The sequence below is a fragment of the Chiloscyllium punctatum genome, chromosome 18 (genome assembly GCF_047496795.1).
Source record: "Chiloscyllium punctatum isolate Juve2018m chromosome 18, sChiPun1.3, whole genome shotgun sequence".
Lineage (NCBI taxonomy): Eukaryota > Metazoa > Chordata > Chondrichthyes > Orectolobiformes > Hemiscylliidae > Chiloscyllium > Chiloscyllium punctatum.
This window is the reverse complement of record NC_092756.1, coordinates 100,891,668-100,907,622: the sequence shown is the minus strand read 5'-3', so window position 1 is coordinate 100,907,622 and position 15,955 is coordinate 100,891,668. Positions and strand designations below refer to the sequence as shown.

Sequence of the window (15,955 nt, the reverse complement as noted above, 5' to 3'; positions counted from 1 at the left end):
GAAATGAGGAAACTGTTGAAGTCCACATTGATGCCCTGGGGTTGAAGTGTTCTGAGGCGGAAGATGAGGCGTTCTTCCTCCAGGCGTCTGGTGGTGAGGGAGCGGCGGTGAAGGAGGCCAAGTTCCACAGTCCTCTACCACTCATCTTGGTTTCATCAGCAAACTTTGACACACTACACGTGGTCCCAGACATCAAATTATCGATATAAACTGTGAATAATTGCACTCCCAACACTGATCCCTGAGGTACACCACTCATCACTGATTGCCAACCAGAAAAGCATTCATTTATCCCCAGTCTTTGCTTCCTGTTAGTCAACTAATTGTCTACCCATGCTAATACTTTACCCATAACATCTTGCATCTTTTTCTTAAGAGGAGGGATTAAGAAAGAATGTAGTGGAATTTAAGCTGCAACAGCACTGCTGTCTGACAGAGCCAGGGACCAGGGTTCGATTCCAACCTCGGGCAACTGTCTGTGTGGAGTTTGTATGTTCTCCCTGTATCTGTGTGGGTTTCCTCCGGGTGCTCCAGTTTCCTGATATCCAGATGGTAGTGTTGCAGACCTGATGGCAGGGTTCAGAATAACAGCCCAGGACTAGACAGAACTTTACAGGTTTGTTTGTGGGGAAGGGGGGAGGAGAAAAGGAAGCAAACTCTATATAATATATAAAAATATATAGAGAGAGAGAGAGACAGAGAGAGAATCCAGGCACCAAAATAAAAGGCAGGGCATCAATGGGCATAATTTCTACATTTTGACTCAGTCGCATCACTATTTGGGAAAGGATAAAATTTGGGAAGATGTGGTAAATCAGAATACAGTCAAGGACAAAGACAGAAAGGTACTAGAATGGGAAATGATAAACAGATCATGACAGGAAGGGATAGAGAGCTTGAGTCAAATAATAAACTAACAGACAGGACTAGAGTTTACAGAGACAGCAAAGGAATAAAACTAAAGGCTCTATATGAATGCACATAACATTCAAAACAAAATAGGTGACCTGAGATTGACAATAAAAATAAGTAAGTGTGAACTGATAGCTATTACAGAGACATAGCTGCAGACTGACATGGATTGGGATCTTGAAGGAATGTCGGGAAACTAGAAAAAGGTGGAGGTGTCACTCTGTTAGTTAACAATAGCATTAAAACAATCAAAAGGAATGATTTAAGTTCAGGAAACCATGGTGTGGATGTATTTTGTGTAAAAATGAGAAAAAACAAATCAGAGAATCCCCAAAGTGTGGAAGCAGGCCATTCAGCCTTTCAAGTCCACACTGTCCCTCTGAAGGGCATCCCATCCCTCCTACCCCTGCATTGCCCAGAGCTAATCCATCTAGCCTGCACATCTCTGGACACTATGGGCAATTTAGCATGGCCAAACCACTTAACCTGCACATCTTTGGACTTTGGGAGGAAACCCACACAGACACAGGGAGAGTGTGCAAACTCCACACAGACAATTGCTTGAAGTGGAATTGAACCGTGGTCCCTGGCGCTGTGAGACAGAAATGTTAACCACTGAGCCACCGTACTATTGGTGAGAAGTTATTTGTGGTAATGGTGTACAGGCCTCCCTAATAGAAACTACATGGTAATTTGGATTATAAAGAAAGAAATATTGAGGTCTTCACAGAAAGGCACAGTAATAATCATGGACAATTTTAATTACCGCATGAAATGGAAAAGTCATGCAAGCAAAGGGAGTCTAGATGGGAGCACATAGAGTGTTTTCAGGATTGCTTCATAGAACAGCATATACTGGCACCAACCAGGGATCAGACTGGTCTAGACCTGATTTTGTGCAATGAGTTGAATTAATTAGTGACTCACAATGAAGACACTCCTTGATAATAGCAACCATGGTATGACAGAATTTTACATTCAGTTTGAAGGAGAGAGGAATAGATAAAGCACACTCTTTAAACAAGGATAATTGTGAGGCCATGAAAGATGACTAAAGTTAATTTGCAAAATTTGGTTCAAGGAAAAGTCAATGGAGTGGCAGATATTTAAGAGGCTACTTCAGAATTCACAAGTAGATACATTCCAACAACTAAGAAAAATCCCAAGGGACAGACCCAGGTGGTTAACCAGTAAAGGTCAAATACAGATTCAACGCTAAAGAAAAAGCATATAGTTGTACAGAGATGGGGGCTACGTCAGAAGACTGGATGATATTTTAAAATCAATAAAGAATAACCAACAAATAAAGGAAAAAAAAACAAAAGGAAAACTAATCAAAAGTATAAATCAAAATGGTAAAAATTTCTATAGTTATTTAATGAAGAATTATCAAAGTGAGTGTTGGTCCCATAGAAAGTGAGATTTAGAATTAATATTAAAAAATAAGACAAAGCTTTGGAAAAATATCAGGAATGTGGAGGTTGGCAAACGTGGTGCCACTGTTTAAGAAGGGCGGTAAAGACAAGCCAGGGAACTATAGACCGGTGAGCCTGACCTCGGTGGTGGGCAAGTTGTTGGAGGGAATCCTGAGGGATAGGATGTACATGGATTTGGAAAGGCAAGGACTGATTTGGGAGTTTTTTGAAGAAGTAACAAAGAAGATTGATGAGGGCAGAGCAGTAGATGTGATCTATATGGACTTCAGTAAGGCATTCGACAAGGTTCCCCATGGGACACTGATTAGCAAGGTTAGATCTCATGGAATACAGGGAGAACTAGCCATTTGGATACAGAATTGGCTCAAAGGTAGAAGACAGAGGGTGGCGGTGGAGGGTTGTTTTTCAGACTGGAGGCCTGTGACCAGTGGAGTGCCACAAGGATCGGTGCTGGGTCCATTACTTTTTGTCATTTACATAAATGATTTGGATGTGAGCATAAGAGGTACAGTTAGTAAGTTTGCAGATGACACCAAAATTGGAGGTGTAGTGGACAGCGAAGAGGGTTACCTCAGATTACAACAGGATCTGGACCAGATGGGCTGAGAAGTGGCAGATGGAGTTTAATTCAGATAAATGCGAGGTGCTGCATTTTGGGAAAGCAAATCTTAGCAGGACTTATACACTTAACGGTAAGGTTCTAGGGAGTGTTGCTGAACAAAGAGACCTTGGAGTGCAGGTTCATTGCTGCTTGAAAGTGGAGTGGCAGGTAGACAGGGTAGTGAGGAAGGCATTTGGTATGCTTTCCTTTATTGGTCAGAGTATTGAGTACAGGAGTTGGGAGGTCATGTTGCGGCTGTACAAGACATTGGTTAGGCCACTGTTGGAACATTGCATGCAATTCTGGTCTCCTTCCTATCGGAAAGATGTTGTGAAACTTGAAAGGGTTCGGAAAAGATTTACAAGGATATTGCCAGGGTTGGAGGATCTGAGCTACAGGGAGAGGCTGAACAGGCTGGGGCTGTTTTCCCTGGAGTGTCGGAGGCTGAGGGGTGACGTTATAGAGGTTTACAAAATTATGAGGGGCATGGATAGGATAAACAGACAAAGTCTTTTCCCTGGGGTCGGGGAGTCCAGAACTAGAGGCCATAGGTTTACGGTGAGAGGGGAAAAATATAAAAGAGACCTAAGGGGCAGCTTTTTCACGCAGAAGGTGATACATGTATGGAATGAGCTGCCAGAGGATGTGGTGGAGGCTGGTACAATTGCAACATTTAAGAGGCATTTGGATGGGTATATGAATAGGAGGGTTTGGAGGGATATGGGCCGGGTGCTGGCAGTGGGACTAGATTGGGTTGGGATATCTGGTTGGCATGGACAGGTTGAACCGAAGGGTCTGTTTCCGTGAGGTACATCTCTATGACTCTATAATTAAGAGGACTGAAAGGAGTCATGAGAGTCATGAGCAAACAGGGTTAAGGAAAATCCCAAAGCCTTTTTTTCATATATAAGGAGCAAAAGGGTAACTAGAGAAAGGGTTGGCCCACTCAAAGACAAAGGAGGAAAGTTATGCGTGGAGCCAGAGAAAATGGGCGAGATTCTTAATGAGTATTTTGCATTGGTATTCACTGAGGAGAGGGACATGATAGATATTGAGGTTAGATGTTTGAGTACTCTAGGTCAAGTCGGCATAAGGAGGGAGAAAGTGTTGGGTATTCTAAAATGCATTAAGGTAGACAAGTCCCCATGTTCGGATGGGTTTGACCTGGGTTACTGAGGGAAGTGAGAGTGGAAATAGCTGGGGCTTTAACAGATATCTTTGCAACATCCTTGAACAGGTGAGGTCCCAGAGGACTGATGAATTGCTAATGTTGTCCCCTTGTTTAAGAAGGGTAGCAGGGATACTCCAGGTAATTATAGACTGGTGAGTCTGACGTCAGTGATAGGGAAGCTGCTGGATCAGATACAGAGGGATAGGATCTATTCCCATTTGGAAGAAAATGAGCTTATCAGTGATAGCTACATGGTTTTGTGCAGGGAAGGTTATGTATTACAAACCTAATAGAATTCTTTGAGAAGGTGACAAAGTTAATTGATTGTGGAAGGGGTGTAGATGTCATATACATGGACTTTAGTAAGGTTTTGATAAAGTTCCCCATGGTCGGCTAATGGAGAACATGAAGACACATGGGGTCCAGGGTGTTCTAGCTAGATGGATATAGAAGTGGCTGGGCAAACAGAGAGTAGTAGTGGAAGGGAGTTTCTCCAAATGGAGACCTGTGACCAGTGGTGTTCCACAGGGACCCGTGCCAGGACCACTTTTATTTGTAACATACATAAATGTTTTGGAGGAAGGTATCAATTGCCACCAAGATTAATGGAATAGCAGATAGTGAAGGGGACTGTCAGAGAATACAGCAGAATATAGATAGATTGGAGAGATGGGCAGAGAAATGGCAGGTGGAGTCCAATCTGGGCAAGTGCGAGGTGATGCATTTTGGAAGATCCAATTCAAGAACGAACTATACAGTAAATAATAAAGTCCTGGGGAAAATTGATGTTCACAGGGATCTGGGTGTTCAGGTCCTTTGTACCCTGAAGGTGGCAATGCAGGTCAGCAAAATGGTCAAGAAGACATACAACATGCTTCCCTTCATCAGACGGGGTATTGCGTACAGGAGTTGGCAGGCCTTCTTACAGTTGTATAGGACTTTGGTTCGGCCACATTTGGAATACTGTGTACAGTTCTGGTCGCCACATTACCAAAAGGATGTGGCTGCTTTGGAGAGGGTGCAGAGGAAGTTCACCAGGATGTTGCCTGGTATGCAGGGTGCTAGATATGAGGAGAGGTTGAGTAGATTAGGATTATTTTCATTAGATAGATGGAGGTTGAGGGGGGAATCCGAGTGAGGTCTACAAAATCATGAGAGGTGTAGACAAGGTGGATAGCGAGAAGCTTTCTCCCAGAGCGAGGGACTCAATTACTAGGGGCCATGAGTTCAAAGTGAGAGGGGAAAGGTTTGAGGAGATATGTGTGGAAAGTTCTTCAAGCAGAGGGTGGTGGGGACCTGGAACACGTTGCCAGTGGAGGTGGTAGGGGTGGGAATGATAGAGTAATTTAAGATGTATCTAGACAGATACATGAATGGGCAGGGAACAGAGGGATACAGCCCTTAGAAAATAGGTGACAGGTTTAGATAGAGGATATGGATCGGTGCACACTTGGAGGGCTGAAGGGCCTGTTCCTGTGCTGCCAGGTTCTTTGTTCTAAGTAAGGAAATGGCAGATTAATTGAACAGATACTTTGCATTAATCTTCATTCTAGATACTTTAATCAACTTGTTGGACATGCTGTGACAAATCTCCAGTGCAGGTGGGACTTTAACCTGGATCTTCTGGTTCAGAGGTGGTGATGCTATCCAATTTGCTGAGGATTCAAAGATTGTAGAAAAGTCATTTGTGAACAAGAAATAAGGAACAAATAAAGGGATGTAGGTATGTTAAATGAGTGAGCAAATGGAGCATAATGTAGGAAATTGTTAAATTGTCCATTTTGGCAGGAAGAGTAAAAAGAAGCATAAATCTGAATGGTGAGAGATTGCAGAGCTCAGAGATGTACAGATGGCTGTCCTCGTCCATGAATCACAAAATGTTACTGTCCGGGTACAACAAGTAATTAGGAAAGTAATTGAATACAAAAGTAGCAAAGTTGTGCTTCAATTATGTAGGGCACTGGTGAGACTGCATCTGTGTACAGCATTGGTCTCCTCACCTAAGGAAAAATGTGAATACGTTGGAAGGAGTTCAGTGAAACTTTACCAGACTAATACCTGGAATGGGGGTGGAGGGATGTGTATTATGAAAAAGGATTGGATGAGATCAGATTGTATCTGCTGAATTTTGGAAGAGTAAAACGTGATTTCATGAAACATATAAGATCCTGAGGGGAGTGACAGGAAGTATGTGGAAAATGTTTCTTCTTATGGGAGAATCTAGAACTCGTTGATCACTGTTTACAATTCAGCGGTTGACCATTTTAAACACAGCTTAGGCAAATTATTTTTCCTCTCAGCGTGAGGCACCCTTTGGAAGTCTCTTCTTACAAACCTGGTGGAAGCAGAGACATAGTCATAGGCAGGGACAAAGTAAAGGGATGAAAGGTTACCAGGGTCAGGCAGAAATATGGATTTGAGGTTATGGTTAGATCAAGTATAATATTATTGAATTGGTGGAGCCAAATGGACATCTCCTGCTTCTAACTCATATGTTCACAAGGTGAGCACTTTGAGATGTTCCTGTGAGACAGTTTAAGACACCATATGAACTTACATGTGTCTTTTTCATTCTTTATGCAATTAACATACAACACATTGAAATGTCCTTTGTCCTACATACCGGCAGACATGCTCGGAGCGCTGATCGATGCATTCGTTCCATATTCAAATCGGGTCGGAACATGCGAATCTTGTTGTCTATCCCTCGGAAAGCTTTCATACCTTCGAACAGCTTTTGGATAAAAACAGCAGTGAAAAGATATCTGAGTTCAAGCTATAATTATTCATCAATGCTTCAACTGCATTGCTGAATAACACAAGAATAAATTAATTACACCCACTTATTTCATTTGCATTTCCTTCCAGAACCCCAGCACCAATTGGAGTGTGTGAGCAACTTATCTGTGGCAGAGGTGAGATAGTGGAGAGGGAGTGGGCAAAGGCACAGGATCTACAGTTCCTTTGGAGACAGCGCAGAGAGTGAACTGAACTTCCAGTTGGATTTATTCATGACTACTGGGATTGTAAAAGCCAAAGTTACTGTAACAGTGCATATGTTTCATCATTTTTTTTCCTGGTCTGAAGTTGAGTGGACAAGTGACTGAGAAGTTAGCTTCTCTGATTGCCCTTCCCTTTAGATCTCTGCTAAATATTTCATTAAGGGTGCATGCTGATACTGACATGCAACAGTTAGTAAGAGCGGATTCAGGCTACAGCACTGATTGTTTAAGTACATTACTGTTTTGTAACTTGTAGAGACCATTGTGAGCTAGCTGGGAAATGAGGTTGTAAATAGTTGCATATACACCAGTCATCCAGTTTGTCAGCTAATCAAAAATTAAAGGGCTAGAAGAGACACTTGCTGAAAACCATTCTGCAAACTAAAAATGGCTAATATAGGGATCAGCTACAAAGAAAGCTTTACGTTCTAAGCCCAAATGGTTAATGGTCTAGGTAGAAAGGATATAAAACAGAAACAGTTGGAAACACATTGCAGCTAAACATCTGCAAGAAATAAAGGTCTAATGTTTTGCATATCAACCCTTTTTCAAATTGGAGATACAACTAGGAAATGAGAACAGAAGGGGAGGCCAACAGGAAAATGTCAAGAGTCAGGTGTTTATCACAAAGTAACAGTTAACAGGTCTAATGGTTTCTGAATTATTATTAAAAATAAATACTATAAAGAAGAGGAAAACTGGTAATGATAACATAAATATTATCTTGCTCAGCTTTTAAAAAAGTGTATTAGAAAGGGAAAATGAACTAAAAAGTTCCAAGACACAAAAGCATAAATAGTGGATGGATGGAGTTAAATAGGGTAGAAAGTTGGTCAGAAAGTTTGAACCATTTTACACTTGGCAGTGCCTTGATTTGAATAATGAGATACTGCCCCAAAATTTAAATTCCCCACCTCATGAGTACTGTAAAGAAAACTTACCTCAATAGAATAATGCAGGGCTGAAGATGCTGGGTGCAGTGAGAGATTCTGCAGGGGTTTAATAAGTGGCTTATCCCATCCTTTTTCTGCACTCCATTCTATTGTCAACATATGATCTGAAAATGACTTTCCAAACAACAACTTGCTGCTGTCAGGCTTCTCTTTGGGGTGTTTGGAAATCTCAATCTGTAAATCAGCAGCCTATACAGCGGAGAAAGAGAGTTAACCAGGGTGCCTTCTTAAAGGGGCAGTGTGATGATATAATGACAAGCTTAACAACAAGCTATTACAAAAGAAATAGACTCTGGAAGCTGGTAATTCAAAATCTATACTAGAAACATCTGTGCAGAGTGAAATAGAGTTAACAGTCAGATCAGTGACCTTTTGCACAGCCCCAATCAATGTAACATGATACTCTTCTGAAGTTTAAATTTGCCACCTCACTGCCACTGGAAGGACACTTCTCTGGATTAGTGCAGAGCTGGAGATGCTGGATGTAGTAAGAGATTCTGTAGAGATTTAGATTAGATTAGATAGTCTACAGTATGGAAATTCATACAAGGTTCATCCTTTCAACACACTCCATTTTATTGTCGACATATGATCAGATGCTCTTGTTGTGGGGAAAAATTCACCAGTCTCGGAGTGAGAATCGGGATTCAACGACAGAGTTTATTGTACAAAGAAAGCGGAGCTCTGGGGTGGCTGTGGGGGGGGGGAGAGAGAGAGAGAGATGTCCAGCAGCACGGCTGTCAGCTCTGAGCCTGCTCTCCCCCTCGGAGCACATGTCACAGTATTTTATACATTTCATGGTATAATGGCCCAAATATCAAGTCTTTTATTTATACAGCATGGCTTGTTTAGAGAAAATATTACAAAGTCATGGTCAGTTTCACAGGAATGTTACAAAGTCACTGTCAGTTTCAGCAGCTATGCAGAAGTCCATTGCTGCAGTAATTGGTCGTGATCGTTTGGAGGGCAGTAGACGTTACTGACGTGAATTCTCTCTCCCGTCCGCCTTAAACTAATTGTCTATGTTCTGTGTCTATTGTGCTGGTATCCTGTTGGCCTCAGGCAGTATCTGTGTAAGCTTCGCTGTTCATTTCCATGTAATGACGCAGCGGCCATCTTGTGTGCTACGTGACCAATGTACGTCTCAGCGGCCATCTTGTGTGCCCTGTGTCAGCATGCCCTGAATCAACTCCCACTTCACTTTTATGAGAGAGCAGCCCATGATCCCTATGATGCCTTTACCTCTTTAATATACACGGTACTCCAGATTGCTACACCATGCAGTATGGTGAAAGTGAGGACTGCAGATGCTAGAGATCTGAGTCAAGATTAGAGTGGTGCTGGAAAAGTACAGCAGGTCAGGCAGCATCCAAGGAGCAGGAAAATCCCCTCATCTACTGCCTTGGAACACTTCAGCCCCAGGGCATCAATGGACCAGTTTTCCCATTTCTCCTCCCCTACCTTATCCCAGTTCCAACCTGCCAGCTACCCTCATGACCTGTCCCATTCTGCCAATCTTCCTTCCCATCTATCCGATCCACCCTCTGGCTGACCTATCACCTTTATCCTCACCACCTCCATCCACCTATTGCACTCTTAGCTATCCCAACCCCAACCCCAACCCCAACCCCACCCCCCTCCCATTTATCTCTCCACCTTGGAGGTTCCCAGCCTCATTTCTGATGAAGGGCTTTTGCCTGAAACGTCAATTTTCCTGCTCCTTGGATGCTGCCTGACCTGCTGTGCTTTTCCAGCACCACTCTAATTTTGACTCTGATCTCCAGCATCTGCAGATCTTAATTTCACCATATGTCCATTCTGTAATGAATAACTTAGTCAATGCAGGAAATCAAATTTGTATGTAAGTCAGAACAGTTACGTATGGTTCATATCTAGCGTCAATTAGTAAAATGTTTGTCTTAGTATCTAGTATATATTTTACCTAAAACATCTTAAATATAATAATACAGTAATAATAATAAATGTAACTACAATGCAGTACAGACTTTATAATTGACAGAGAGAGAGAATTGTGTGTGTGTGTGTGTGTGTGTAGGTACGACGAACCGCTGAAAATGCGCAGTGTTTTGAGCGTTGTGCAAAGTAGTTTGCCCGTTCGTTATTACGAACCATTGTATGTAAGTCGATGTTTTAAAATATAGGCTTTACGAAGGTCGATTTGTAAGTATGGGCACTTGTAACCCAGGGAAAGCCTATATTTCATTGTAAAAGGATAATTCAACTCAACACAAGATGCAGTGCAGAGTGTCAAGTGACTTTCTTTTATGTTTTCTGTACACCCACAGTGACTGATTTAACTAGGGCATGTCCCTGGGTAAAAACTTGAAATGTAACTGATGTGTTCAGGTGCTGACAACTGCACCTCTCTTTAAATTACATTAAAGACACTCAGAGCAAAAACAGCTGATAAACTTGTTGGCTTTAAAGATAGAAATCTAAAGAAAGGTATTTGGAAGCTATTTATAACTGGAATGCTGATGGAAAGATCAAGCACTCCCCATTGTGAGCCAATTGCTTAGCTCATCTAACCATCTAGACAAAGCCATGTGATATAAACTGGCTTGAGATAAGAAACAGAGTCGAAAGGTGCGGCGCTGGAAAAGCACAGCAGGTCAGGCAGCGTCTGAGGAGCAGGAGAGTCAATGTTTCAGGCAGTGATCAGGAATCATCACTGACATTTTCAGAAATTTAGGTATATCCTTTGTAATCACCTTTCTTGCATGTGTGGATTTTGTACTGTTGTACTCAATTTGGATGCTGAGAAAAATAAAATGCTTATTTTTTCTTTTAAACCTTTAAACGCGTATCGTATGTCTGTTCTTAAAAGTCTCAGCATTCAAGGAGTAAAGACACTTCTTCATTAAAACACATCTTGTTGCAGTTAACAGAGACGTCAGAAAAGGGTGAAATTATCCCATGTCTCCTTCCTGTCTGAAACTGACATTCTGTGTAAAAGCTAAACTAAAGTGTTTAGTTGATCCTGCTAGTTTCTCACCCACAACAACATGCTTGTCTAATTCAGAAACTTAGTGTTGCTGCAACATAGTGGTAATGTAACTGGACTAGAGTGAGAGGTCTGGACTTTTGGATACAGAACTGGCCCAAAGGTAGAAGACAGAGAGTGGTGGAGGGCTGTTTTTCAGACTGGAGGCCTGTGCCAGTGGAGTGCCACAAGGATCGGTGCTGGGCCCTCTACATTTTATCATTTACATAAATGATTTGGATGCGAGCATAAGAGGTACAGTTAGTAAGTTTGCAGATGACACCAAAATTGGAGGTGTAGTGGACAGCGAAGAGGGTTACCTCAGATTACAACAGGATCTGGACCAGATGGGCTGAGAAGTGGCAGATGGAGTTTAATTCAGATAAATGCGAGGTGCTGCATTTTGGGAAAGCAAATCTTAGCAGGATTTATACACTTAACGGTAAGGTTCTAGGGAGTGTTGCTGAACAAAGAGATCTTGGAGTGCAGGTCCATAGCTCCTTGAAAGTGGAGTCGCAGGTAGATAGGATAGTGAAGAAGGCATTTGATATGCTTTCCATTATTGGTCAGAGTATTGAGTACAGGAGTTGGGAGGTCATGTTGCAGCCGTACAGGACACTGGTTAGGCCGCTGTTGGAATATTGCGTGCAATTCTGGTCTCCTTCCTATCGGAAAGATGTTGTGAAACTTGAAAGGGTTCAGAAAAGATTTACAAGGATGTTGCCACGGTTGGAGGATCTGAGCTACAGGAAGAGGCTGAACAGGCTGGGGCTGTTTTCCCTGGAGCGTCGGAGGCTGAGGGGTGACCTTATAGAGGTTTACAAAATTATGAGAGGCATGGATAGGATAAATAGACAAAGTCTTTTCTCTGGGGTCTGGGAGTCCAGAATTAGAGGGCATAGGTTTAGGATGAGAGGGAAAAGATATAAAAGAGACCTAAAGGGCAACTTTTTCACGCAGAGGGTGGTATGTGTATGGAATGAACTGCCAGAGGATGTGGTGGAGGCTGGTAAAATTGCAACATTTAAGAGGCATTTGGATGGGTATATGAATAGGAAGGGTTTGGAGAGATATGGGCCGGGTGCTGGCAGGTGGGACTAGATTGGGTTGGGATTCTGGTCGGCATGGACGGGTTGGACCAAAGGGTCTGTTTTCCATGCTGTAAACCTCTATGACTATAATGCTCTGGAGACATAAACTCTAATCTCGTCATGGCAGCTAGGGAATATAAATTCAATTAATCAGTAAATTTGGAATTACAAACAAGTATCTATCATACCATCACAAAATCCATCTGGCTCACTGATATCTTACAGGGAAGTAAACCTGCTGCCCTTATCTGGTCTGTTTTGACTCTAAAGCGCTTTTTTCATTGGCCTAGTGCTGCTCAATTGTATATAGGTGCATCAAGTCACCACAAAAAAAATTAAACTGGCCAGATGGCTCAGCATGAGGTGTTGGAGATTTTGATTAACTTAAAAGTAGACAACTCCCCAGGTCCAATGAGTTATATTCCAGGCTGCTGTGAGAGGTGAGGGAAGAAATTATAGGGGCTCGGACCCAAATTTTTAATTCCTTTCCGGCCACTGGGGAAGTGCTAGAAGACTGAAGGACAGCTCATATGGTTCCACTTTTCAAGAAGGATAAACCAGGGAATTACAGACCTGCGAGTCTCACATCAGCAGTTGAGAAACAATCAGAGAACATTTTGAAGGACAGGATTAATCTCTACATGGAGAGAGAAGGTTTCATCTAGACTCGAAATGTTAGCTCACTCTCTCTCTACAGATGCTGCCTGACCCACTGAGATTCCCAGCATTTTTTTTTTGTTTTCAGTATAGATTCCAGCCTCTGCAGTAATTTGCTCCTGCATTGTGTATGATCAAGGATAGTCAGGTTTGCGATGCAGAGTGATGCCAACAATATGTGTTCAATTCATGCACTGGCAGAGGTTATCATGAGGGACTCTCCTTCTCAACCTCTCCCCTTGCCTGAGGTATGGTGAACCTCAGGTTAAACCGACACCAGTCATCTCTCTCTAATGAGAAAGCAGCCCTATGGTAACTTCACCTTTTTACAGGAACGATGTGATTGCACTGGAGGGGATGGAGAGGAGATTCATTAGGATGGAGTAGTTTAGCACTGAAGAGAGGCTGGCTCAGCTCGGGTTTTTCTTCTTTGGAGCAGAGAAAGCTGAGGGGGGACCTGATAGAGGCAAGTAAGATTAAGATTCGCATTGACAGGGTGAATAGGAAGCAGTTGTTTCCCTCTAGTTGAAGGGATAATAAAAAGAAGGCATACTTTTAAGGTGAAGGGCAGGAGGTTTGGAGGGGATTTGAGGAAACCTTTTTTCATCAGGAAGATGGTAGAGATCTGGAATGTACTGCCTAGAAAAATAGTTGAGGCAAGAAACCTTACAATGTTTAAAAAGTACTTCAATGAGCAATTGCAATGTCACAACATTCAAGACTATGGGTCAAGAGTTGGAAAGTGGGATTTGTGCAGAAAAGGCGGCACAAATTTAATAAATTGAAAGGCCTCTTCTGTGCTGTATGACTCTATGGCCTTGGCAACAGAATCAACAAAGACACATGCTGCAAAGTATATTGATGTTCCTTTGTCAATTGCTAGCTCAAAGTCTTGGAGCTCCCTTCCAAACAACACAGAGAGTACCTATGTCCTGCAGCAGTTCTAGAAGGCAGCTCAAGAGAAATTAGGTAAGGATGATATCTCATCACAATCCATAAACAAATATGGTTGCCAAGTGCAGGAATTTTTATTGTGAAACCCAAAACGTTACAAGACTCAATTTGCTACAAAATACTGCAGAACTCTATATAGTATACAGACTGGTTACCTTTAATATTGTGCTAACAGATTTCCACATTACCTTAAACATTGTGTTAATAGATCTTCGGGATCCATTGCGAACATCGTGAGCCTGGAACAACTGTTGTGAAAAAACCTACAAAATGGAAGATCCTGAAATTAATATCAAGTGAAATGACTGCACAAGGTGAATTGGCAAAATCTCAGGGCATTTCAGAATAAGTATTACATTCAACACTCTGAGGTACAGAGATTTCAGGCACACCTTATAGCCAGACAGAAATAATCAAAGGATCATTTTCATGGCTTTGCTTGTTAACTAATGGTTAAGTGGCTAATTTCTGGTGGTAGTGTGTGGGGTTATTGAGTCTCTTGGGCTGCAAAATAATATACAGTAAGGTGAAAGAACTGCAATCAAATCTCTCCTGTGGCAAACCTGACAAGTTGACTCGGAACATTTTGCAGGGCACTATTGAAGACTGAGCAGAGCAATCCATAGGGCTAGTATTCTAATTCACTTTACAGGGATGACAGTGACATTCCAGGAGTATCTCCATAGAGCAAAAGCAGCAAGGTCCATAAAAAAACTATTGGGGACCTATTGACCTCGGCCTTAAGAGATAATAGAAGGGTATGGAAAACCATCAGTTCACAAAATTAAATGAAATGGCTCATATAGAGAAAAGAAAGAATATACTGTACATTGTATATTAAACAATTTCTGTGGATTTCTTAGTATTCTTTCTCTCTTCAGTTCAGTAATATAATTTCTCCACTAAAAATTGAAAATTGAGTCCAACTACCCCATTAATGTTGATTTTGGGAGATGGTCAAAGGAGAGGGAACAAAGAATGGGGATGGTCAAAGCTGGCAGGATAGACAGGTCACTGACATGATGTCCTGTAAAATACTACTATTCAGTTGACAGTCACTTGGTTAGTAATCCACAGAGAAGAGAGTAAATACTCTGGAACATGGGTTCAAATTACAGCACAACAGTTGGTGGAATTTAAATTAAATTAATAATCAGGAATATCCAGCAATTTCCATGTAACAACTGATCATTGCTGAAAACCCATCTGGCCCACTTGTAGAAGGAATTCTGCCTCTTTAATGGTCTGACCTACTGGTGCTTCCAGACCAACAGCAATATGGTTGACTCTCAAATGCCCTTTGAAATGCTGCATTAACCACTAGCAAGGAAAATATAAATGACACTGGACAGACCACCTGGCTTTGACCTAGGCACCAGAAACAACAATGCGCAAACAGCCCTATCAATCCTGCAATGTCCTCCTGACTAACATATGGGGACTCGCAGCAAAATCAGGAGAGCTGTCTCACAGATTAATCAAGCAATAGCCTGACATAGTCATACTCACGGAACCATACTTTACAGATAATGTCCCAGCCACCACCATCACCATTTCGTTATATGTCCTGTACCAACAGAAGCCATGCTATACAGTCAGGACAGAGTTGCGCAGGGAGTCCTCAACATGGCATCAAGTCAAACATGGGCAAAGAAACCTCCTGCTATTAACCACCTATCATCCTCCTATGGTGGTGAATCATTCTGAACAACACTTGGAGGAAGCATTGAAGATGGCATGAGCACAAAATGTACTCTGGGTGGAGGATTTCAATGTCCACCACCAGCAGTGGCTCAGTAGCAGCACTACTGATTGAGCTGGTCAGATCTTAAAGGACGTAGATGCTAAACTGGGTCCGTGGCAAGTGGTGAGGGAACCAACAAGAGGGGAAAACATACTTGATCTCATCCTTGCCAATCTGCCAGCTACAGATGGATCTGTCTATGATACTGTCAGTAAAAGTGACCACCGCACAATTGTTGTGGAGACAAAGTCCTTCCTTCATATTGAGAATATCCTCCATCATACTATGTGGCACCATCACCGTCTAAATGAGACAGACTTCAAACAGATCTAGCAACTGAAGACTGGGGATCAACGAGGTGTTGTGGGCCATCAACAGCCGCAGAATTGTGTTCCAGCACAATCTGCAACCTCATGGCCCAGCATAACCC

At 42.2% G+C, this 15,955-nt stretch overlaps 1 protein-coding gene across 2 annotated transcripts in view; it reads right to left on the bottom strand.

Annotated features, from left to right (window-relative positions):
* The window catches only part of LOC140489436 (branched-chain-amino-acid aminotransferase, cytosolic-like), a 70,275-nt gene that overhangs the window by 24,354 nt on the left and 29,966 nt on the right, over nucleotides 1-15,955 (bottom strand). For both annotated transcript variants that reach the window (XM_072588991.1, XM_072588992.1), the window contains exons 2-4: nucleotides 13,970-14,044; nucleotides 8,064-8,264; nucleotides 6,744-6,854 (exon numbers count right to left, since the gene is read on the bottom strand). In XM_072588991.1, coding sequence (XP_072445092.1) covers nucleotides 6,744-6,854; nucleotides 8,064-8,264; nucleotides 13,970-14,044 — 387 coding nt within the window. The remainder of the gene's footprint in view (nucleotides 1-6,743; nucleotides 6,855-8,063; nucleotides 8,265-13,969; nucleotides 14,045-15,955) is intronic.